Consider the following 26,282-nt stretch of genomic DNA (forward strand, 5'->3'; position numbering starts at 1 on the left):
CACTCCATTTCTCTTAGGAATCTGGGAGAAGAATGTGATGATGGAGATTTGCTTGATGGAGATGGTTGCTCTAGGAAATGTGAGAAGGAAAAAGGTTTCAACTGTGTAGGTAAGTTTAGGACATTTTCTTCAGGGGTGTTTTTGGATCGATTTGTTTTTTGTCAGTGAAAACAGATCCTTTTTTTTTTTCATTCTTGTTACTATTAGCCATTCATTGAGGAGGAGCACAGATATTCATCCATTTTGTTTATGGCAGTATTATTATATTTGAATATGACAAAAACCAAAACTGGAAGGGAAGCTTGAACATAATTTTCATTTAGTATTAAATTATTTCATATTTCATAGACATTAGACTCATGTTGTGTGTTGTACAAAACATATGTTCGATATGACCTTTGTTTCTAAAAGCTTAGATCTTTAGCTTATAGAAATACAGAACTTCAGTAAAGAAAGTAGAGGACATCTGCTACAATGGATAGAGTGTTGAGCCTGGAGTCAGGAAGATTTCACCTTCTAAACTGAAATGTGGCCTCCAATGCTTAGTAGTTATATATATTGGGCAAGTCACTTAATTCTGTTTGCCTTAGTTTCCTAATCTATATAATGAGCTAAAACTAGAAAACCACTCTAGTATCTTTGCCAAGAAAACTCCAAATGGGATCACAGAGAGTTGGACAAGATTAAATTGACACAACCACTACCACCATCACCACCACCACAACAGTTAAGTCCAATCTTATGTTTAGTTCAGGAATATTCTCTACAATATTCCTGAGGAGTAGTTGTCTGGGCTGTTCAATTCAATTCTACAATTGTGTGACTACCATGGTCCAGGAACTGAGTTATATGCCAGGAATAAGGAGACAAAAAATGGAATATTCCCTTCTTTATAGAGAGTTTACATCATGTTTGAAGGAAAGAGTATATATACAGATTCATATAAATATATATAGATATATGAAAGAAAACAAGTATTTGGGGATGTGAAACCCAAACAACTGGACAAATGGTGAAAGACCTCATGGAGTAGATGGCACAATATGTCAATGAGAATGGTTCATTGAAAGGAAGTTTAGATTTTAAGTCAGAGAATCTGTGTTTTGATCTCACCCTTGCCACTTACACAGCTTACTATGTATTCTTACAAATCCTTTAATTTCCTCATTTTCTCATCTATCAAATGAGTGGTTTGAGTGAGATGGCTTCCAAGAATCTAAATGGCTTTTGGATCTAAATCTGTGATTCTAACATTCAATTTTGTGCGCTAAGCCCTTAACTGGAACTGCAGAATCTAAATTAAAGAGGAAAGGAGGGAGGGCTTTCTAAGCATGGGGGACAGTCTGTATAGAAAGGCATGGAGATGAAAAACCTATGCAGGAATTAGTCAGTAAATCAATTTATAATGAGAAGTCAAGAAATATAGGCTGGTGCCATATTTTTGCATTATATCTTAGGGACAATAGGGATGCTTTTTGCACAGGGGAGCTAAACTTATGTTTTAGTAATACCATTTTAGCTGCTGTGTAGAAGATGATTTAGAAAGGAGAATTAAGGCAAAGAGACCATTTAGGATGCTTTTGAAACAGTTTGAATAAGAAATGATCAAGAACAGAACTAGGGTGTGAGTGGAGAGAAAGGGATACAATGTAGACATTGATCCACAAGACTTGTGAAAAGAGAACAATAATAAATATAATAAATAGAAATTATAAAGTACTTTAAGGTTTGTAAAAAAATTACAGAATCTTATTTTATCCCTAAACTAAGCCTTGACTGTAGATGTTATTATTTTTCCTATTTTACAGATGAGGAAACTGAAACAGAAGTTTAGTCACTTGCTCAAGATGATACAGTTAGTACCTGAGGCAGTATGTTCATTTGGGTCTTCCTGACTTCAGGTTCAGAGCTCTATCAACTATGTGCCACCTAGCTAAGATCCTAAGATTATAGATTTCTAACTGGAAGGGACTTAAGTGCACCATTTTCAAAGAAAATATATTTCATTTAAAAAACAGTTCAGATATGGAAAACTTAAAATGAACAGATGCTTTCTTCCCTTTACTCACAATATTTTGTCCATGCTCTGTTCTCTGGAGCCATACAAAATAAATGTCATCTGTTTCAAATAAAAATTATTATTATCATTAAAGACAATAAGGACTAACACTTCTATGATACTTGCTATGTATGTATCATGCATTGTGCAAATTGATAGTCCTTCTGATATTTGGAGACAGCTATTATGTTTCCCTCTAAATCTTATCTTCTGACTTCCCTTCCCACCTACCTATTCCATACACATACAGGTCTCTCAGATCTTCTTTAGATGAAAAGATTTTGAATCCTTTCACCTTGATCTTGTCAAGTACTTTAAACATCCTCTGCTGCTCAGTTCTTGCGAAGAATTTGTTTTATGAACCTTAGAGTTATGAATCTGAAATATTGACTATTATTTGTCAATGTTTCTCCTAAACTGTGTGCTGACCACTAGAAGTACTGACCACGTCTGAGTAGAGGGGAAACCTCAATTCCTTGGTTCTGAGCTTGGGACTTCCATCCATTCAGCCTAGGATCTCCTTAATTTCTAAGGCAGCCATATGCCACACTATTAACCTAGAAAGTAATTTTCAATAGTTTTTTAAATGAATTTTTTATATTTACTATTTAGTCAAGTTTTGATTTTTGAACCTAAGAATGTGGCTTTATTTTACTCTTATTACATTTCATTTATTTAGATTTATCCAGCATTCAAAATCTAAGAGTAACCGGAACTAAATAATACTGTTTAAAATCTTCTAGGGAAGCAGATTCTGTAGCTTCTCAGTTACTTTTTACAGTAAATGATAAAATTCACAGTCAAGTTTAATATTTTTAAAAGAACCCAGCATAAAGTCCCATTTTGCTCCATCTCAAAATACTAGGTAAAATGAAACAGAGTTGGAACTAGAGTGAGGTGATCAAATTTTTGTCCCAGAGCACTGAAAAGTTCAAGTTTTTTTTTGAAATTTGTTTTGATTTCTTTATACTAGACCTATGATTTAATTGGTAGAGGCACTCATCATCAATTGAGGGCACTGACTTCCTTAAGGGCCATGATTTGATTCAAATTGGTGTGATCAACCAATCTGAGGGTAGGGCCATTGAGAACCAGTTGGAAGGGTTATCTCCCACGTAACATCAGTCCTCTGCTTCCCACTCTTGTGTAAGCTCCAGTCTTTCCCTTTCTTTTTTTTTAATTATACTTTTTTTTTTAATTTAAAAGATATATGCATGGGTGATTTTTCAGTACTGACAACTGCAAAACCTTTTGTTCCAATTTTTCCCCTCCTTCCTCCCACCTCCTCTCCCAGATGGCAGGTAGACCAATAGGTTAAATATGTTAAAGTATAAGTTAAATACAATATATGCATACATGTCCATGCAGTTATTTTGCTGCACAAGAAGAATCGGACTTTGAAATAACATACAATTAACCTGTGAAGGAAATAAAAAATGCAGACAGACAAAAATAGGGAGATGTAGGTGACATGTAGTGGTTCACATTCATCTCCCAGAGTTCTTTCGCTGGGTATAGCCGATTCTATTCATTACTGCTCTATGGAATTGATTTGGTTCATCTCATTATTGAAGAGAGCCATGTCCATCAGAATTTATCATCATATAGTATTGTTGTTGAAGTATATAATGAATTCCTGGTCCTATTCGTTTCACTCAGCATCAGCTCATGTAAGTCTTTCCCCTTCTGCACACTCGGAGCATACAGAATGATGATGATCCAGTTTCCACTTGAGTACCCACACTAGGCAATGCAAAAACTACATTGAGAAAATTCTCCAGCCCCAGGAAATCCCCAGTCTGCCCAAATCATCTTGTGGATAAAGAAAGTGTTCTTGAGTAATTCTGTGATCCAAAGTCGTTGTTAGAACCCCTTTGAACAGGATTGTGTGAACATTGCCACCTTGAAAATAAGCAAATCACACTTATACAAACAGTATATGTCAGAGATAGGGTTTAAACTTAGATCTTCTGGACCAGCAATTTATTTAGTTTGTCATATTTCATCCTTTTTAAGTCTTTATTTTCTTTAATTCTGAACTTAAATCCTAAATAAAAAGAGCATTTCTATGTACAAAGTTCAACAAAGAGAACTTTATATACACAAGCTCTTATTTTTAGCTCAATTTTTCCTTTATGAATAGAAAACATCCAACATATAATTTTCCTGCTTGCCTGTTTTTATTCTGGCTTTCTTCTGGTTTCTTCTTTGTGTTTTTTAAAAAGTGCTCCTTATCCTTTTTCCCTTTTAAAAACAATCTTTTAACAACTCTCCTCCCCAACAACCCCTCTCCCCATTCTAGAGGAAAAAAAGAAAAAAATATTTTTTAATGAACATAGTGCTTCATCTTTCAAAAACAAAGGAAAATGAAAACAAACCTGGTGTGTGTGTGTGTGTGTGTGTGTGTGTGTGTGTGTGTGTATGTGTGTGTGTTTTTAACACTTTCCTCAGTTGAAGAAAATATGTCTTCATCTCCTTAAAAATAACAATGGAAAAATACTGAACATTAATATAAAATTTAGAATGAGGTAGGAAGATAGTTGAGGCAGTGAAATGTGCTAAATTTAGACTCAGAAAAACCTGGATTTGAAAAATCTCTGTGTCTTTTGGGCAGGAAACGAATTCTCTCAGAGTTTCTTAGAGGCAGCTAAATGGGTGAAGGAAATAGAATTCTGGGCCTGAAGTCATGAAAATCTGAATTCAAATTTAGCCATTTATTAGCTGTGTGACATTGGATAAGTACCTTGACTTAGGTTTCTCTCAGTTTTCTTTAATGGAAAATGGGGGAAAATAATAGATTCCTAGAATTATGAAGATAACATGAAGAATTTATAAAGTGATAAACAAAGTGCCTGCCACATAATAGGTACTAATATAAATACTAGTTATCATTCTCCTCCTCCTCCTTCTCATCATCATCCTTACTAATAATCCTCTCTGAGTCTTAATTTTCTTTTCTATAAAATGGGTTTAATAATAACACCTACTTAATAGAATTGTTCTGAGCATTGAGTTAGAGATTATAAGTTGTATATTTGATCTAAATAGCAGTATTTATTTCAGTTACTTAATTAAATTAGTAGTCTATGGAGTTCATGAGTTATATCTCCTTCACTCTTACCTTTTTAGGAGTCCACTGGAAGTTATCACCAATTGGACTATGATTCTTTATTCATAGTAGACAGGCTATGAGTTTTAAAACATCTCAGTATTTTTTTTCTGTTTGTTTTCCCAAAAGCAGTTGGATGAGTGATTCATTTAATGCCTTATGCCTTTTTTTGAGTGAAGCTTCTATTGATAATACTGACAACGAAAAAGACAATGACTCAAATTAGGTACCAGGGCTAGGGTCCAACTTCAGAGTATGTCTTAGTTATAAGAAATTATGACAATATAGCAAACTCTTGTTTTTTGGGACAATGCTATGTGGGGTATATCTGCAAATAGTTATATAAAATGAATGCTTGATTAGCTCCATGGGTTCCACATATACATCTTTCAACTAACTAATCAAAGGAAGCTTAACTATTTGGCTTCTATGTTTAATAAGAGGTATCATCACTATCTAAATTATAAGTATGGTGTCTAGTATGATTAGTGGGTTGAAATAAATTTAATTCAAGAGAAATTATTAATCATTTCTAGGACTTATAATAGTAGCTACCATTTATATGGCACTTTAAGGTTTGCAAAGTATTTTACAGATATTATCTCACTTTATCTTTTTAACAATCCAGGGGAGGCAAATGATATTATACTCATTTTATAGTTGGAAAAACTGAGGCAGAGATTGTTACACAGCTATATAAGAAATGAATTCAGGTCTTTCCTACTCCAGATCTGACATAGTAACGATCATACCACCATCTTATCTTTGTAAAGCTAGTCTTGAAAAATCTTTTAAAGTTGTATTTGGTATCACATCAAAGTGATATAGTACTGGTACTTTCTATGGTACTGGTGACCCATTTCCCATCTGTTTTTCATCGAAAGTGTTCAGATCTTCTGTTTCTAAAACCACATATCTTGACAGGAGAGCCAAGCCTATGCTACATCTATGAGGGAGATGGGATATGTGAGCCTTTTGAGAAGATGAACAGCATCCTAGACTGTGGCCTCTATACTCCCAAAGGATACTTGGATCAATGGGCCACTCAAGCCTACACATCTCATCAGGACAATAAGATGTGCCCTGTTTCCTTGGTGACTGGGGAACCTCTTTCCAAGGTAAGTCAAGTCCTATAAGCAGGGTAGTCTGTAAGCAAATTAGTTGAACTCTATCTTTGGTATTTTTGTACCCATTTCCTTTCTCCTAGATGTCTTTATTCCACCTGTATTGGTGTATACCTATTCTGCAAAAACTTCTCTAATGACCTATCATAATCCTTGAAAAAGTCTTAATTGATAAGATACTTCTTTCCCTTAGGTCAGATGTATCTTAAATTAAATTCTTGAAAATCAATACATCATCAGGGACAGAGGAATGATTATTTAATAGTGAAATCTGGAGTATTTCACTACAAAGTATAGGTACAGATTTAGTGACAGAAAGCCATGTTTGGGGCCTTTCAAATCATCACACACCTTCTTTGTCAGATCAGCTCTGTTTGTGATTTGTTTGTGCTGCTAAGAAAAAAAAAAAGGAAGATTTACTTCTGATGACTAGGTCAAATTGTGCATTAGAAGACTCAATTGTCAAAACAGCTGTTGTATTTGAATTGGGCTCCATTCTTAGGAAAGATGGAATCACTACTCTCTCAGTTGTTGAGACAAATTATTGGGGCAAAGGATTTAAAAGAAAATGGCTGGAGCAATTCTGGATTGATACTATCATCCACTTTATCCTTTTCAGAGCTCAGAGTAGCTAATGGGTTTGAAGGGCTAGTTCATAAAAAGAGGAATTTGATTTGTGATGTAGAATCTTGAAGGACAGAACCAGAAGTAATGGATAGATGTTTTGAAAGAACAGATTTAGCTCCCATGTTTCCTAACAATTAGACCCATTTCCAATGGGTCTATAGATGATCTTACAAACAAGGTGTGTGATGATTTGAAAGTCCCAAAACATGGCTTTCTGTCACCAAATATTTAATCCATACTTCGTAGTGGGATGCTCCAGGTTTCACTATTAAATAATCATTCATCTAGATCTGATGATGTATTGATTTTCAAGAATGTAATTTAAGATATATATGACCTAAGGGAAGGAAGAATCTTATCAATGTATGGCTTTTTTCAAGGATTATGATAGGTCATTAGAAAAGTCTTTTGTCTAAGATCTTTATTGTCTAAGGGTCTAAAATGCCTTAGAGTAGTAAGTTCCTTCTCACTAGAGGTTCTTTTAAGCAGATGCTGTTTTGACTGTTTTGTTGGAGAGAAAGAGAAGAGAGAGAGAGAGAGAGAGAGAGAGAGAGAGAGAGAGAGAGAGTGTGTGTGTGTGTGTGTGTGTGTGTGTGTGTGTGATTCATTGTCACAAACTGGTTGGACTAAATGTCCTCTGATTGTCCCAACTATGAGATTCTGTGGTTACTTCTGTGATAATTCTTCTTGGAAAACAGACTGGAGAAATGAATCCTTCCTCTGACTTCTCTCACTAAACTACTCTCCAGGAAACATTTAATATAAAAGGATAGATTTCAATTTTAGCCCAAAAGATGATGTTTATCTCTTGGGTAAGGAAAGGGAAACTATTAACTACTAATAGTAGTATTAGCTAGTATTTACATAATGTTTTAAAGATATTATTTCCTTTCTTCCTTCATGGGTAATTCTGGGAAGTAGGGAATATATTATCTCTCCATATTCCATTTTACAGATATTGAGGAAATAAAAGCAGGCAGAACAAAATAACTTGCCCAGTAAGTGTCTGAGACTAGATTTCAATTCAATTCTTCCGACTCCAGCTGCAGTGCTCTGGTCTCTTAGCTGTCATGGTTTATATATGTATATGTGTTCTAGGGGGAAATGGTCACCATGGAACTTTATTTGTAGGTAGAGTATTTTCTTTACTCTATGAGAAAATACTCATAATAACAATAGCTGGTACTTATGAAATGCTTTACCATTTATAAAATGTTTTAAATATCCACAAAGCTCCTAACAACCCCTGCACCACAGGTATTATCATCATGCCCATTGCAGGTTGGCTTGGTGGATAAATGATTGTGCTCTGTCCAAAGTAGCATTTGAATATGGAAGAGAAATTGAACATACCTACTGAAGACAAGCCATCACTAGTAGCTGGCTACTGCTGAGGGACCACAGCAACAGCAGTGTCTCACCCTATCCTTCCATCCAGACAGGACAGGAATTGGGCAGAGTAATATATTTAATTTTTATTACCACATTTTATGGAAAGACAAATTAAACTAAAGCAAATGAAAAATGCTCACACATTTGAATATATTTAAAGGCAAAGGACAACCAGATTAGTGACAGAACTCAAAGCTACAGTGTACAGAGATTAGTTGAAGAAAGTAGAAATGGTTAATCGAAGAAGGGCAGTTAAATGATGCAGTAGGTAAATGCTGACCTGGAGTTAGGAAGAGTCCTCTTCCTGAGTTCAAATACAGTCTCAGATATTTACTAGCTATGTGACCTTGGGAAAGTCATTTAATCCTGTTTGCCTCAATTCATTAGCTATAAATTGAATGAAAGAAGGAAATTACACGACAGTATCTTTGCCAAAAAAAAAAAATCCAAATGGGGTTACAAAAAGTCAGACATGACTGAAAACAACTGAACTGAACCCAAAGAATTAAAGAGTGAGAAGGGAGATAGAATTCTTTAGAATTTGAAGGATTGCCTTGGGGAAGATAGATCAAATTTATTTTCCAGGGGACAGAATTGGGAACAGAGGATGGAAGTAGCAGAGATAAAGATTCCAGAGTAAGTTATAGGAGGAAAAAAAAAAAACTATCTAACCCTTGAGTTCTCTCCAAGTGGGATGGGCAGTTTCAGAAATAAAAGAAACTTTATGTCCTGGTTCCTTGCCCTAGGAGAGCTTCAAGAGGAGGTTGGGAAACAATTTTTTAAGATTGTTATATGAATTGGAATAGATGCCTTCTGAGGTCCCTTCCATAACTGGCTGGAAGTTTTTGATTTTCTAAGCTAAACAAGCTCAGTAACTCTTTAGTTTCAAACTGACAGCCTGAAGCTTCTAAATCTTCTACAAATTTAATTTTTATTTGTTTACTTGTTTGTTCATTTATCTATTTCCATATGCTTTTGTACCTTGGTTCACATAGTTTACTCCTAGTCAAAAATCTTTCTTTCCCCTTTTTTCAGGTTTGCAAATCCCAACATCCCAAGTCACTAGAGGACCGTTTTCTTGCTGGTTGGTTTCCCTGTATAACTAGTGAAGGACAAAGAAAACAGCCTGAAATACAATTAGATAGAAATGAAAAGGTCTGGCTCAAGGTAAGCAAACTGAAATTTTTTGTTTTGTTTTGTTTAGGTTGTTGATATACATACACCCATATGAATGACTTTATTTTTCTCTGGAATGGTCAAGTATTTCCTTCCTTTTCTTGATCTTTATTTTTGGGTTCTAAACATCCCTAAATTTCCTGATTTATCTGATTAGTGATTTGGAATTAATTTTACAGAAAGCACTTGAATTCAGTAGGCCTCTGACCTCTGGTTCTCTGGATTACCAGTTATTAGAGTAGCATACTTAGCAGACTGAGGTATCTTTATCCTTAAATCAGAACAAAAATGTTTAGAATAAATAAAAAACACCAGAATCTTGAGTCTGGTTACTCTAGAAATTTGGTCACATAGGGAAATTGCCAAATTACTCAGGGGGATGCAGACAGTATAGAAACACTGGTTAAGGAAAATGAATTTGGAGTATTTTTAGAGAGAAATGGTCACTATGAAATTTCTTGTTGGTAGAAAATACTTCAGCTAACAAGTGTTAGCTGAAAGAAATCATGAAATAAAAATTCAAGTGTTTTTTTTAATACTAAATATGGTTCAAAGGGAAAATGGATTTGAACAGGTTTAGAAACACTAATATTCCTTCTTAAAGTGAGATGCCTATTAGATTTAAAAACTGAGTTGATTTTGTAAATTCCCTTGACTACGTGCCTGCTATGTGAAAGTCAGCAATCTGTGAAGGAAGATGTGACATATGGACAACTGACTATAAGAGAAAATAAAATATTCTAATTTCTTAGAAGAGATATAAGCAAAGTGTGTTGAAGGCTTAGAATAGCCAAAAATCATGTTTGATTTTACTCTGGATTCATGGATGCAGTAACATTTCTTCAAGGCTTGGCTCAGTGCATGTCCTCACTCCTCCCCCACACCAGCAGTTGACCATGTCTTCCTTTCTTAAATCAGCTTCTACCCTATGGACATCTTGTATATACCTAAATGTTTACCTGTGAGTTTATTGGGGTCAAGAACTATCTTTGCATCACTAATAATAAATCCCCTGTGGGGACATGATAGAGTAGGGTGACTGATGAGAAATGAGAAGACACCTTTTAAATAAAAGTTCTTTCTCCAAATCAAAGAGTCTAATCTGAAGGGCAAAGAGATGTGAGATACTCATGAGATGCAGCAAAATGAAATTTCCCAGTGATGAATTTCCTGGGGAAGGAAGAAATCTTTATTTTATAGATATGAAAGCTGAAGCTGAGAGAGCCTCATATAACTAATAAATATCTGAAGCAAGAAGCAAACTATGTCTAACTCCATGACTATTCCTCTCACCATCTAAGTGCTTTCATATTTGTCACATCCTTCCTGACTTTCCTTGTTTCTGGGCTGAACATCACTAAATCTTTTACTATCCCTTTATTTGATCTGGTTTCTTGTCTCCTCACAATCTCTGTTACTCACTGTCTTTAAATGCATTCCAATATATTCATGGTTTGATTTTGTTGTTGTTGTTGACTTGCATTGGTCTTGTCCTACTCTTTATAATCTTACCTGGAATTTTCTTGGCAAAGATAGCAAAGGAGTTTGCCATTTCCTTCTCCAACTCATTTTACAGATGAGGAAACTGAGGCAAACAGGATTAAGTGATTTTTAAAAGTCACACAGCTAGTATTTGAGACTATATTTGACCTTAGGAAGAGAGATCTTTCTGACACTGCCCACTGTGACATCCTTACATAAATACTGTGAAAGGATTATGAAGCAATTGAAGATAGAATAGATGGAGAAGTAGGTAGGAAAGCATGTTCTCAGCATGCTTACATTCTAGGCAAAACAGACACAAAGGAATTAGCTAGAGAAGCAGACAATAAATGCTTGTTGATTGGAGTACTAAGTAATATGTCAACATATGCAAAATAACACGTTCATGTTTATTTTCGTGGCAACTCTAAAAGAATCTCAAATTTGGACTGGTTTCACTCAAACCAGGATGGATAGCAATCCTAACAGAAACAACCACACACATGTGGGATTTTAAATAACACGTGCTACCACATCAGTGCTACATTATGGACAGATGATTGCTTGGAGATTTGTATTACACAAAGTCTCAAACTAATTATATAGTCTTCTAAATAATATGTCTTCTCATTCTTGCAGCTAGCCAAATGCTTTGCATGAACTTCCAGTATATACATGGTTGAATGAAGCTTTATTTAATTATCCTTTGAAAAAATGGGAATCCCCAATGCCCAAAGTATCAAAAAACATTTCCTTCTCTTTATCCATGATGGCACTGACTTTTGATCCTGGAAAATATTTAATAGTCATCTCCTGATTTGTAAAAAAGATAGACAACTGTTGACCATTTTCAAGCGTTTTTCTTGTTACCATCAAATCTTTAGAATAGGGTAGAAATCAGGTATGTGCATTGAGCTAATGAGCAAGATAGTTTAGTATAGAAAAATTGTGCAGGGAATTTGGGCCCTGATTCTGGCTTTGCCATAAGCAGTAAGACTTTGGTCAAAGTACTTAACCTCTCTGAAACTCAGTTTTCCTATCAGTAAATAATAAGTAGGATGAGTTAATTTTTAAGATTCCTTCCAGCCTAACATTTGAAAGTTGAATGAAAAAGGCATCTATTAAATGCTTAAAGTACTGAGGATACACATACAAAAATAAAGATACTCCCTGACCTTAAGGAAAACGTAAAAGAAATAGTGATCAGGGAAAGGTATTTGGACCAGAAAGAGATAGGGATAGTGAGTATGGCCATGGGAAATAGGTTGACACACCCCATCCAATAACACTGGCAGAGTTGACTTTAATATATTTTATGCTTCTTGAAATGGATTGGGTAGTCTGGGGACTAAGGAAATCAGGGATAAGACCAGAGAGGAGGGAAGGAGGTGAAACATGGCTAATTTCCCTGAAAGCATTCTGAGAAAGGCGGTGACCAGTCATAGAAGTTCTTTGTCAGAAGCAGTCAGGAACATGAAATGTTCAAAATTTAGCAGAGAATAGTGAGGGAGATTCAGCCACTCCATCAGTGCTAACTCTGGGAGTCTTGTGCCAATAGACATGTCAATGAACCACTATATACTCTGGGAAAAAATTAATGGGAAGAGAATGATGATGATTTGAAACTTGGACATGGCCATTTTCAGTAGCATAATGACAAGAACTTCATCCTAATGCAAGTAAGAATTGGAAGGTTTTTCAGAAAGAGTAAGTCAAAATGGTCATTGTAACTTGGGAAGATAATGAGTTCTGGTTTTTTTGCACAGCCTGTGTGGGGCTCACTTGGTTCAAGAATTTGCCCAAAGAATATATGATGTGTGATGAATTTTGTTATTCCCTGGGATAGGTAGATTGTGGGGGCAGGATTTGTCTCGCCCATTAGGGACCAGGAAAGCCAGCAATATAGAAACCAAGAGCAGTTTATTTACTCAGGGTTTTGGCAGCTCAAAAGGAAGGTCCTTAGACTCATTTTTACCTGCTATCTGGAGCTTCTAACCTGGCATTAGGGTCTCTTGCTTGAGATTTAAATGGACTTTATAACAGAGATAAAGCAGTCAATGTTGAAAACATTAGACCCAAACACTGGTGCATTTAAGCATTTAAGGGAAGGGTTTGTAACTTAATGTGAAATCCCCAAAAGAACTTGGAGCAATAATGGAAGGTTGAAGGGTAGAGTCCACCTCCAAGATTCAGGCAGTAACTGACACTTGCAAAATGATGGTAGCTCAATTTTATTCCCACCCCCACAATCACTGAGGTTCAGAATGGCCTCTCCAAAATCAGACAGGAAAGAGCAGAGGAAGGAAAGGGTGGGATCAAAACTATGGACATTGCCAGGGAACTTCAGCCATGATTTTCAGGCCATGGCAGAAGGAAGGATTTTATGTTGGTTTTGTGAAAGCCTGCGCCTTGAACTTGGCACATAGCAGCAACCAGCTCTTGTAGGTGTCCCAGGTTTTATGTTTACTCCATGCTTCAGAGGAGTTCCAGAGTCAAGGCAGCCCAGGCATTTTATAAGGAAGGGAGGAGATCTGCTTAGGTCTGATTGTTTTTTCTTCCTCTGAGGTCACAGATAGGGAGGGGTCAATCAGTTAAGAAAATGAAACATTCAAGACTCCAAATAAAAAAGGATATAGAAAAGGAGAACTGGAGTCTCAAGTAGAAAAAAGAATCCATGGTCTGGTCATATATAATTTGTTGAATTGTATAGTCATTTAGTCCAGAGAAAAACTGGACTCCTCCATCCCTCAAAACAGGTTTTTTTTTTTTTCCAGATGAGGCTTTTTCCCTCTCAGAGGTAGAAGGATAGACCTGATATAGATACCTTGGCCTCTGACAAATTTAAGAAAAGTCATCTTAGGTTATGCCAGAGTTCTAACTAGCCTTTCTGTCTCTGAAAATGGCACCAAAAGATTTCCCTATATGGCTCAATTGATAGTGTTGGATTTGAGGCTATTATGAAGACCCAAATTCCAAACCTGTCTTAGAGGTATACTGAGAAAATTATTTAAATCATCCTCAGTCTTAATTTTCTCATCTGTAAATTGAGAATAATGTTATTACTCTTCTCACAAGATTGTTGAAAGGATCAAGTAAACTACTTTACAACATTATAAATATTAGCTATTTTCATTATTATTACAATTATCATCAAACTCCTGTCATCAGCTTTTTGATTCAATTCCTTTTTTGGACCTACAGGTAGAGCAGCTCATACCACTTTATAATCTTTTGGAGGAAATTCTAAAAGTGATTTAGGCCGTCAAGTAGATGTAGTCATCAGAGGAGAGCAATATCTCAGTCATGGACAACCCATGGTTTTGTACAATGGTAGTAACCTGTAGTTCTGATTACCCATCTACTCCCTTATTTCCTTTAATTCCCTCCTGATCTTGCTATAGAAATGCCTTATTTCTGAATTCCCTGAGAGATGGATGCTTAAACATCAGTGACCAGCTTAAATTTATGAAAGGCAGGATCTTTTAACATTGAAACCCTGTGAAATTTTTTAGTCTCGCTTTATGTGACTCTCTGGTTCACTTCAAGCATATAAAATAGAGCTCAAAGCAAATGGGATTACCATTGAAAATTTGGCCCAGCATGTTCAAGATTTATTTTTACTCACTGGCTTCCATGTTCTTAGTTTGTAAGTTCAGAGCTGCCATTTGTGAAAGACAGAACTGAGAGGCCATCTTGTGGTCTCAGGCCTGTACCTTCTTCTGCCCTCAGTTTGCACCTGGATTTTCATTTTTAGTGACTCTCCCAACAGTTTTTTTTCAACTGTATTGCACAATAATTTTATTATTAAAATTTGCTTCCCTCATTGTTTGTATACCAAACAGGACAGAATGCAATGTGTTTCCCCAACTGCAGAACTATAACTCACAGATTTATTCAAAAAGTATTTTTACAGCATTTGCCCTTATTTTTATTTAGTATTACATCAATTACATTATTAGAAGGGCATTATTTTCCTTGGTTATTCTTTAATTTTAGTAAGGAGGTTTTGAATCTTCACACTTTCGTCAGTGAATACATAAATATCTGTAAAATCTCATGCCCAACAAACAGCGATCATGAAGTGATTTTCCATCCTTCTTTTACACATCGCTGCATCTTGGCTCCTTTCCTGTTCCTTCTCCCTTCTCGTGTTTCTTTCAAATGTTCCTTCTCTTTGTACATTCCATTCTAGTGGAAGAGATAACTGCCTAGATAATGATGATCAAAGACCAGAGTCAGGGTCTCAGAAATCATTAAGATGATCAATAGAACAATAAAGCGATTCATTAACAATATGCATATCCCTCAGAGTTTTGTTCTTCCCCCCTTCTCTTACTATCTCATCAGCTCACATCAATTTAATTTTCATCTCTGTACTGATGACTTTCAAATCTACCTATCCCAATCACTCTGTTAATCTCCAGTCTCATATCTCCAATTGTTTTTCAGAAAACATATCCAAAATACTTAATTATCTTTCCCCCTAAACCCTCCATCCTTCCTATTTTTTCTATTACTGTAATGGGTAACATCATCTTCCCACTCCTTCAGGCTCACAATTTAGGAGTGATCTTAGACTTCTCACTATCTCTCAACCCCATAACAAACCTGTTAGTAAGAGCTGGGTGTTTCATCTCTGTAATGTCTCTCAAATATGCTTCCCTTCTCTTGTCAGACATCATTATCACTCTATTGCAGACCCTCATCACTTTACTTATATACTATTGCAATTTCTTATCTCAAGTCTCCTCCATTCCAATCCATTCTCCATTCAGTCACTAAAGTGATTTTCCTAAAGCTAAGGATTGGTGACTTCCCATTGCCTCCAAGATCAAATACAAAATGCTCTGGTTGACTTTCAAAGCCTTTCATAGATTAACTACCTTCCCCCTTTCCAGTTTTGTCAAATATTACTCCCTGATACATATTCTTTCTTCCACTGAAAATGACCTCCTGTGTATCCTATAAACAAAATACCCTGCATCTTGCCTCCATGTGTTCCATTCCCAACACACCCTCATCCTGCCTACAGACTTCCTTTATTTCCTTTTAAGTCCAGTTAAAATCTTCTCTTTTACCAGCAGCCTTTCCCAACCCCCAGTTGCCCTAGTGCCTTCCCTCCATTAATCATTTTTCTCTCTCCTAAATATAGATGCTTTGCATATATATTTTTTTTTCTTCTGCATATTGTCTTCTTCATTAGAGTGTAAGTTCTTTGAAAACATAATCTGTCTTTTGTCTCCTTTTACATTCCCAGTGTTTAGCATAATGCCTGGCACATAGTAGGTGCTTAGTATTTTTTTTTTATTGATCACAGTTTTCAGAACAAGGAGTAGAAGTATATTTGGAGTGGGAGGAAAGTAAGAAATGCAGAAAATGACCAGGGTAGAGTTGAGGATGCATGGTCCAATGCAAAACAAAGTGATGCATAGCCTAGATCTCCATTTCTGATGTTGTGGTTTGGAGGGCAGAACAGCAGCAGCTGTAGGATAAATGGGGCAGAAAATAGGATCAAATCAAAGTCTAATTCCTAGCCCATAGCCCAACCTTTCAAATACTTGATGACAGCTTTCACGCATAAAGTAAGTCTTCCCTTTTCCAGTCTAAACATCTCCAGTTTCTTTAGATGATTCCTGAATGTCTTGGATCCTCTCACTAACCTGGTCACCATCCTCTGGGCATAGTCTAGCTTACCAATCTGCTTTGTAAAATGTGGTTCCTAAAATATTCTACACGTGGACTAGTTAAGACAAAATTGAATGCATACAACCTTGTTCATTCTGGATGCTTTCCTGTTAATGAGGTCAAAGATAGAATTGACTTTTCTTGGCTGCCTTGTCACTCTACTGATTCACGGAGGTTTCAGTCTATTCAAACTCTTATGTGATTTTTCCCCCTTTGTGAATTGCTACCTAGCCAGGATTTTCCAAGCCTATACTTGTACAGATGACTTTTTGATCCCATGTGTAAAATTTTACATTGATCTCCATTTGATTTCATCTTTTTAAACTCATGTGTGACATTTAGCATCACTTTTAAAATTTTGATTTTGTTATCCAATATAAAATCTAATTGACATTCCACATTTTATATGTTTTATACATATCACTGCTAAAATGTTTAATACTAAGGTGTCCCACGATACCCTGCCAGACATACCGTTCTAGCTTGACAATGTTCCATTAATTATCATTCTTTTTGTCTGGTTATTACACCAGTCAAAATTCCATCTACATGGACAGTTGTAATGAGTCTGATATATTCACAGATCTCATTAGTTTGCTAAGTTGATGTGACCTCTTCATATTGCATATGCCAGGGGGCTTGCTTCTAAGGGTTAGCATGTAATGGAAATCAATTCCCTAGCGTGTTTGTGAAACACCTTATTATGCAAAGGAGTCACCAAATGAAGCAAGGGGAGGCAAAGAGAAATAGCTAAAACTAACAAGCCACTTTGAATGTCTCCAAAGCCAATCAAAGTCCCACCTGGTTAAGTCATTAGAACTAGTTACAAAATATCATGAATGCCCCCAAATTTCTTTCAATGACTTTAATTATCATTATAAATCTCCTGAAAAGAAGCTCAAGAGCATCATCTCCATAAGGAAGTTGGATTACCTACACAAAACTGATCCAGTGTACAAATGTTCCAGATCCTCATTATTATATAATCAAACAAATTTTCTGTTTATTTTATTCACAAGCATATTATGTAAGATTTCACTAAATGCCTCGGCTAAAATCAATTAAACAGTGAATATTGAGACACTAATTTTTTAAATTAATGCTCAAGCTCCCCCCACAACTTGAAATCTTTCATCCATTTAGAAACCAGAATACCTAATGTTGTATTGTTTCTTTTCAATTAATTGATCTTATTTGATTAATTATTTTTAAAGCATAAAAGTTTTTTCTCTGTCTCTGTCTCTCTGTCTCTCTCTGTCTCTCTGTCTCTGTCTCTCTGTCTGTCTCTGTCTGTCTCTGTCTCTCTGTCTCTCTATCCCTGTCTCTCTCTCTTTCTCTCTCTCTCTCTCTCTCTCTCTCTCTCTCTCTCTCTCTCTCTCTCTCTCTCTCTCTCTCTCTCTCTCTCATCAGAGTACAGACCTACACTGAGGAGATCTGGTCCTTATTTGTTGTGTATCTGGGAAACATTGCTTGATAAATCAATATTCTTGGAAGATTGAACCTTTGTTTTCCAGTCATTTCATCTGTTACCCTATAGAATTACTTTTATTGACCAATATAGTAACTGTCAAAAATAGAAATATCATTCACCTTTTCCTGATGAACCCCATATTTGTTCATTGTTTTCACTTTATTTTTGAAATGCATAAAAACCATCCCTTTAATGATGCATTCTAGGACTTTCCCAGAAATCAACAACAACATTCCCCTGGTTTAAAGAATCTGTTCTTTCCACTATTAAAAATGAGATAATATTTGTTCTTTTCTACTCTTCTGGTACCTCTCCCATTTCTCAAAGTTTTCTAAATATCAGTGACAATGGCTTAGCAATCATGCTTAGAAATTCATCCAGTTGTTTGACCTTAATGACTTAAAGTCACTGAAGACAACTAGAAACTCTTACATTTTCCTCTTTCGTCCTAGGCTTCAATTGCTTGACATCTTTATACTTTGTTTTCCAGTATGACACTCATTATTCTTCCTTATTCAGAAAATAGGCAGAATTAAATTTGAACAGTTTTGGCTTCCTTTTGAATTTAGTTATTACCATCCTAAATCCTTTTGCAGTGATATTATCCCTTCTTTGATCTTCTTTTTACCCCCAACATAGGTATTAAAAACCCTAAAAACCTCTTTTTGTTGTCTTTAACATTTTCTGGAAGAGTCAACTTGTTCTAAAGTTTGACATTTTTGGTATAATTATTTTAGGACTACACCACATTTAGAAAAGATTCATTTTTAGTTTCTTGCTCTTCAGTTCTATCAAATATACACATTTTTGAGGAATTATTTTTGTTTTTAATCTGAGCTGGTCAGTGAGTTCCCTGGGCAATCCCATCAATCTGTTCAGGCAGTTTCTATTTTTGTTTCTTTTCAGCATTGTTTATATTTCTCTGTGCAGGATTTTACAATCACTTTTACCTTTGTTTATGAACTCCACTATTATTATTCTGGGATAGCAGAAATAATGCAGGATTTGGGTACCTAAAATATTATAGTTTTTATTTACCAGATATATGCATGGGTAATTTTACAGCATTGACAATTGACAAACCTTTTGTTCCAATTTTTTCCCTCCTTGCCCTCACCCGCTCCCCCAGATGGCAGGTTGACCAATACATGTTAAATATGTTAAAGTGTAAATTAAAAACAATATATGTATCCATGTCGAAACAGTTATTTTGCTGTACAAAAAGAATCGGATTTTGAAATAGTATACCATTAACCTGTGAAGGAAATCAAAAATGCAGGCGGACAAAAATAGAGGGATTGAGAATTCTATGTAGTGGTTCATAGTCATCTCCCATAATTCTTTCGCTGGGTGTAGCTGGTTCAGTTCATTATTGCTCTGTTGGAACTGATTTGGTTCATCTCATTGTTGAAGATGGCTATGTCCATCAGAATTGATCATCATATAGTACTGATGAAGTATATAATGATCTCTCAGTCCTGCTCACTAATATATGACTTTAAATAAATTTTGAGTCTGTCAGTTTTTACTTGTATCCTTTAAGACAAGTCACATCAGCTCCCTAGACCTTAGTGTCTTTATCTGTAAAATGAAAGAATCCTACTACATGAGCTCTCAGGCTCCTTATAACTCCAAAAATTTCAGACAAAAATTTGTCTCTTCCCCTTCCCCTTCTCCTAAATTTAAGTCATAATAATCTCTGATAATACTAGCTAGAGATTCTAAGATCTCAACTTTCATTCATTTACTTATTTTGTAATACATAAAAATTTACTTTTTTTTTTGGCTTTACACAGATTTGAGAAGACTGAAATTCTATTCTTTCTCAGGGTTTACAAAATGTTTAATTTTCAGCAGAATGTATTTGTTTCTTTCCTCCACAGATGTTTGTCCTCAGATTCTTTGTTATCAGCCTTGACTGTAGTTCTTTTTTCTAGTTTTACTGTATTTCCCTTATACAATTATATATAATCAGGTAACAGATATTTTCAACTAAAATAAATATGTTCAATTTTATCTTTAATCAAAAGAATACAATCTTCTAGCTAGATGGAACTTTAGAGATCATCTAGATCAGCTCCTCACTGGAAAAAAAAAGTTAATGTTATAATTTCTTTGATTAGTAGAAATCCAGACTTCCTTTGATAGAGAACTCATTATAATTCAAGAGAAGTCACTACTTTTCTTTTCTTTTTTTTTAATCATAGCTTTTTATTTACAGGTTATATGCATAGATAATTTTACAGCATTGACAATTTCCAAACCTTTTATTCCAATTTTTCCCCTCCTTCCTTCCATCTCCTCCCCCAGATGGCAGGTTGACCAATACATGTTAAATATGTTATATAAGTATACATTAAATACAATATTAAAATACATGTCCAAACAGTTATTTTGCTGTTCAAAAAGAATCTAACTTTGAAATAGTATACCATTAGCCTGGGAAGGAAATCAAAAATGCAGGCAGACAAAGGTAGAGGGATTGGGAATTCTATGTAGCAGTTCATAGTCATCTCCCAGAGTTCTTTCACTGTGTGTAGCTGGTTCAATTCATCACTGCTCTATTGGAGTTAATTTGGTTCATCTCATTGTTGAAGAGGACCAGGTCCATCAGAATTGATCACCATATAGTATTGTTGAAGTGTATAATGATCTCCTGATCCTGCTCATTTCACTCAACATCAGTTCATATAAGTCTCTCCAGGCCTTTCTGAAATCATCCTGCTGGTCATTTCTTATAGAATAATAATATTCCATAATATTCATATACCACAATTTATTCAGCCATTCTCCAATTGATGGGCATCCATTCAGTTTCCAATTTTTGGCCACTACAAAGAGGGCTGCCACAAACATTCTTCCACATACAGGTTCCTTTTCCCTTCTTTAAAATCTCTTTGGGATATAAGCCCAATAATAGCAATGCTGGATTAAAGGGTATGCACAGTTTGATAACTTTTTGAGCATAGTTCCAAATTGCTCTCCAGAATGGCTGGATGTATTCACAATTCCACAATGTATCAGTGTCCCTGTTTTCCCACATCCCCTCCAACATTATCTTTCCCTGCCATTCTAGCCAATCTGACAAGTGTATAGTGGTATTTCAGAATTTTCTTAATTTGCATTTCTCTGATTAATAATGACTTGGAGCATCTTTTCATATGGCGAGAAATAGTTTCAATTTCTTCATCTGAGAATTATTAGTTCATATCCTTTGACCATTTATCAATTAGAGAATGGCTTGATTTCTTATAAATTAGAGTCAATTCTCTAAATATTTGGGAAATGAAGCCTTTATCAGAATCTTTGATTGGAAAAATGTTTTCCCAGTTTATTGCTTCCCTTCTAATATTATCTGCATTAGTTTTTGTGTACAAAATTTTTTTCAATTTGATATAATCAAATTTTTCTATTTTGTGATCAGTAATGATTTCTAGTTTTTCTTTGGTCATAAATTCCTTCCTATTCCACAGGTCTGAGAGGTAAACTATCCTATGTTCCTCTAATTTGTTTATCTTATTCTTTATGCCTAGGTCATGAACCCATTTTGGAAGTCACTAATTTTTAAGATAGCCTTTTCCATTTTTTTATAGCTCTCATTCTTATGGATTTCCTTCTTATATTAAATCAAAATATTTTCACAATTTCTATTCATTTATCCTAGTGTCCTGGTGCCAAATAATTTAATTTCTCCTTCCATAGGATTGCCGTATAAATATTTAAACATCACTATGATACCCCAAACCCTTTCTTTTCTTAAACTGTCTTGAAGTTTTTTGAATAGATTATCTGACACAATTTTAAGCTCCTTCATCATCATGATTATTCCTTCTGAATGTATTCTGATTTTTCAAGGCCTCTTCTAAAATATGTTGCCCAAAAGTGAATACAGTACTTCCAATATGATTGGTTAATAATTAGCTTCCCAGGTATGTAACTAGTCATGATTTTATTTTAATTGTTTAGTAATCCCAGGGTCCAACTCTTTATTTTGTACATAAGGAAATTCAGAGAAGTTTTTTGTCAAAAGTCTTGGTAGAAACATTCCATGTTTCTTCTATTTCCCTAAACTAATAGTCTAGTATTCAAATCTTTACAGATGAGAAATATGATTAGAATGGCATTATTTGAATTTAATGGATTCATTCTGACTTCTACTAATCACTATGCTCTTTTCTGAGGGCTTATAAAGCATTTTTATAGTAATTCATTCTGGAATTTAATTATTCATTGACATCAGTATCACTTATCCATGCCTTTTCAAATAAACATTCTTCTCCTTTTTGAAATTTGGTACTTCAGTATTTATGATAACTTTCCTTTCAGGAAGGCTGAATGTCCTATCAGCACTTCCCTCTGTCCTGTATATTATCTGCCTCATTGTTTAGAGTCTTGATTAAATGGATTAGGAACAGAGTAGCCTTTGCCCTTACTGTCACTGTTGCCTTTTCAAGGAAAAAAAAATCAGTGAGGCAAGTTGTTGATATTTCCTTCTCAAAGAGTCCCAACAATATCCTGAAGCTGATGTTTTGACTTGCTTGTGAATTGAATTTGAGTGAGGCACATATACACAAAATTGTCAACTTCATTCTCTCCTTCAGTCATTGAAGTCCAACAATGAGACACTTTGAAAAGAAAAAAAAGTCACCAAGACAAACCAAGATACTATGAGATTTTGAGCAGTTACATGTTCAAGTTTCCCATCACTGTGGTAGCATTTCTTAGTGCTATAGTTTTATGTTCTGTATTAAAAATATTTTTATTTGGTTTGTTCATTATTTTACCTTCTGTGTTATTTTCTTTCTTCTTTCTGACCCCTGTGGAAGGGTTTATTCTTGATTTAAGAAAGGCAGTTTTCTCAAAATGAAATCTACTAAGTTGTCAAGTAGAGGAATTCTTCAATAGAAGTAGCAAGGTTTCATCAAATACGAGGCTGAGGAGTATAGATGCTTCTCATCTAGAGTCTCCAGTTAGATGGAGGAGTGAATAGAATCAGAAAGTGTAAGTTCAAATCCAGCCTCAGATACATCCTACTTGTGTGACCCAGGCAAATAAATGATTTAACCTTTGTCTCCTTCATTGTAAGATGGAGATAATCCCAACATCCACCTAGAAAAGTTGATACGTGTATTAAATGAGAGAATATTTGTAAAACATTATGTCAGCTGTGTCTGGCACATAGTAGCTGCTACATATAAATGTTTTTTCCCTTCCCTCTCCCAAAAACTCATGCTATCGTATTGCCTCTAATTACTTTGATTTAATCATTTAAAAAAAAGAAAAAAAAGTAAAGACATTGAATCAGAATCATGCTTTATAAAGGAGCAAAGGGCTTAGAAATATGTGGTTCCCAAAGGCAAAGGTGCTAGAATGACAAACATGAATAATATATACTCAGCAAAACTGAGCATAATCTTATGGTATACATGGGGGTGGGGTGGTGGATAAATGGATATTTAATGAAATAGAAGATTTTAGGGCATTCTTAATGAAAAGACTAGATCTGAATAGAAAAAATTGACATAAAATGATATAGAATCATACTCAATTTTACTAATCAAAATTGTTTGTGGAAATGAAAAGTCCTTTTAAATTCATGGCATTTAATAAATAAATGATGTTATTAATAATAATCATTCTAGAAATCAGATACATAGTAATGTTGAAACCTATCAGCTCAATTCCATTTAAGAATTATTTTTAAGATAGCCACAACATGCAAAGGATTATATAGAATTATGTGGAATATAGACAACAATGGATTAGCCTCTGTCATCAAGGAGCTTGAATCAATTATAAAATCTTAGCATTTGAAAGAATATTAGTGGACATCTAGATCAATCTCATATCCATTAGTTTAATTTATAATTAATTAACATTAATTATGTTTTCTATGGTATCTTTGATGTTTTACAAATGGTCAGCTTTGGAGTCAGGAGGATATGGGTTCAAATGCTCCCATTCTTATCAACTAAACTATGTGAACTTAAGTACAGGCTTAATTTATATTGATCTTTCCATATTTACCCAAATTATATATATATATTTACTTTTTATAGAACAATGACATTCTACAATAGAACTTATTCATTGAAATATATGGAATAGGTAATTTAGAGGTTTAGGTCTGAAAAAGAAGCTGTAATTTATATCAACAGTGAGATCAGAAGAATAAATATATATCAAAGGTTTTTAATTGCCATGTGTTGCATTTTGCATTTATATCTGGAAACAGCAACTATTATTACATTTTTTAATTCCTAAAAATCATTTTCCTTGAAAGGGGAGAAAAATAATTTTCTCAAAGACAGAAAGATCACTGTGAGTAACTGAGGGTACTTATTTCTTGAAGTTAATACAAAATAAAGCATATACTGTAGTTCAAATTATTTAGCCTGATACTAAAATTCTGTGAGGTTATATGGGACTTATAAGTTATAATTACAGTAAATCCTTATAAAATTATTTTTCTGTACATGAAAAATCATACATGTATGTCTTTGGGGTATTTTTCCTCAGAAAAATAAATCTCAGCTTGGCATTTAAAGCCACTATAATCTGGCTCCCAAAACTTTTTCATCTTATTTCATATTATGCCCCTTAACACATTCTTCAGACTAGTCAAACTGGATGTCTAGGTAGACATGGTATCTTACCTCCCAACTCTCTAACTTTGTCTTTCCTCATTGTTTTACTTCTTTCCACCTTTTTAGAACTCTTAATTTATTTTCTGGTCATGCAGTCACCAATAAATGATTTTTATTGATCTCTACATTCCTTCACAATCTCCCTCATTTATCTTGTATACTCTGTATATATTGTGAAATGCAAGCTTCTTGGGGAAGGAACTTTTTTGGTTATGCCTTTTTATTTCTACTTCCAAGAATAGGATCCAAGTGCCATAGTAGGCATTTAATAAGTATTTGTTGAATTTGCTTGAATTCTTCTAGCACATTGTAATATCTGCAAGATTTTTAAAGTTATCTTACATGTAAAATACTATATTTTAGATTATTTCTGATTCTATCCTGCAGTTTGATGCTGGGCATGCAGAAATGAAATAAAATGAAATTCTTGCCTTTAAGGTATTTAGAGTCTAAAAAGTAAGATAAAACATAGATACAAACAGGTAGGCTATGAGTAATTAAATCAAAGAATTCACACATAGTTATGAGAAATTTATTGAGAAATTTAAATTTAAGTGATCATGTTAAGCTGTGGTAATCAAGGAAGTTTTAATGGAAGAGATAATCTTTGATTTAAGTCTCTCTCTCTCTGTTTCTCTTTCTAGCTTTCTCTCTGTCTCTCTGTTTATCTCTGTCTTTCTCTGTCTCTCCCTCTCTGCCTCTGTCTCTTTCACTGTGTCTCTCCTATTGTGTCTCTCTTTCTGTGCCTCTCTCTGCCTTTCTCTGTCTCTCTCTATCTCACATGCATACACACAAAGATAAAAAAAAAGTTGGTTCAGGGGTTTCAGTAATATTTCATGGTACCAATATCCGTCTTTAAGATCTCCTTCAGAAATCACAGAGAGACAGATCATTTGTTAATGAATTCTATACTTGCATACATGGGTCAGATTGAATTTGACTTCAACAAAATTTTTCTCTATTGGTTACTACCTAAGGTCACAGTGACCTTGGAAAATCAGTTATTTTCTGATCTTCTGCTTCTTTATCTGTAAAGGGAGAATGCTGCACTTCTTATGTTCGTTTCAGCTCTGAATCCATGATTTTATCATCCTATTACACTACTGAGTGTTCTTTAATATTGCTAGTGGATTTGGAAGGAGCAGTGGCTTGGGAATCAGAGAACCTTAATTTCATTCCCAGTTCTGCTTTATACCAACTATGTGACCTTAAGCAAGTAGCACAGTTCCTCTGGGTCCTTTTCCTCATCTGGAATAAGGAGGTAGGAAAATGAATTCTAAAATCTCTTATAGTTCTAAATCTGACCATTCATCCAAATCTAATTTTTTATGACTTTATGGGTGTCAAATACAGAGTCGATGTTTCCTAAGATGTCATGTCAAGCCCCAAAAGGATCATGACCTTGTTCTACATGGTCAACATTAACAGTTTTGAAAGTTCCTGAAGTGAAGGAGGGTCAACTTCAATGGAAAGCCACACTATATCACTAATCCTTCCCCACTATAACCCC

The 26,282-nt window shown here is 34.8% G+C and overlaps 1 protein-coding gene across 2 annotated transcripts in view; it reads left to right on the top strand.

Moving 5' to 3' along the window:
• Nucleotides 1-26,282, top strand: part of PAPPA2 (pappalysin 2) — a 559,101-nt gene that overhangs the window by 320,074 nt on the left and 212,745 nt on the right. For both annotated transcript variants that reach the window (XM_074308442.1, XM_074308441.1), the window contains 3 exons: nucleotides 18-109; nucleotides 6,093-6,286; nucleotides 9,347-9,478. In XM_074308442.1, coding sequence (XP_074164543.1) covers nucleotides 18-109; nucleotides 6,093-6,286; nucleotides 9,347-9,478 — 418 coding nt within the window. The remainder of the gene's footprint in view (nucleotides 1-17; nucleotides 110-6,092; nucleotides 6,287-9,346; nucleotides 9,479-26,282) is intronic.

Source organism: Sminthopsis crassicaudata, chromosome 4 (assembly GCF_048593235.1).
Source record: "Sminthopsis crassicaudata isolate SCR6 chromosome 4, ASM4859323v1, whole genome shotgun sequence".
In the NCBI taxonomy this organism is placed as follows: Eukaryota; Metazoa; Chordata; class Mammalia; order Dasyuromorphia; family Dasyuridae; genus Sminthopsis; species Sminthopsis crassicaudata.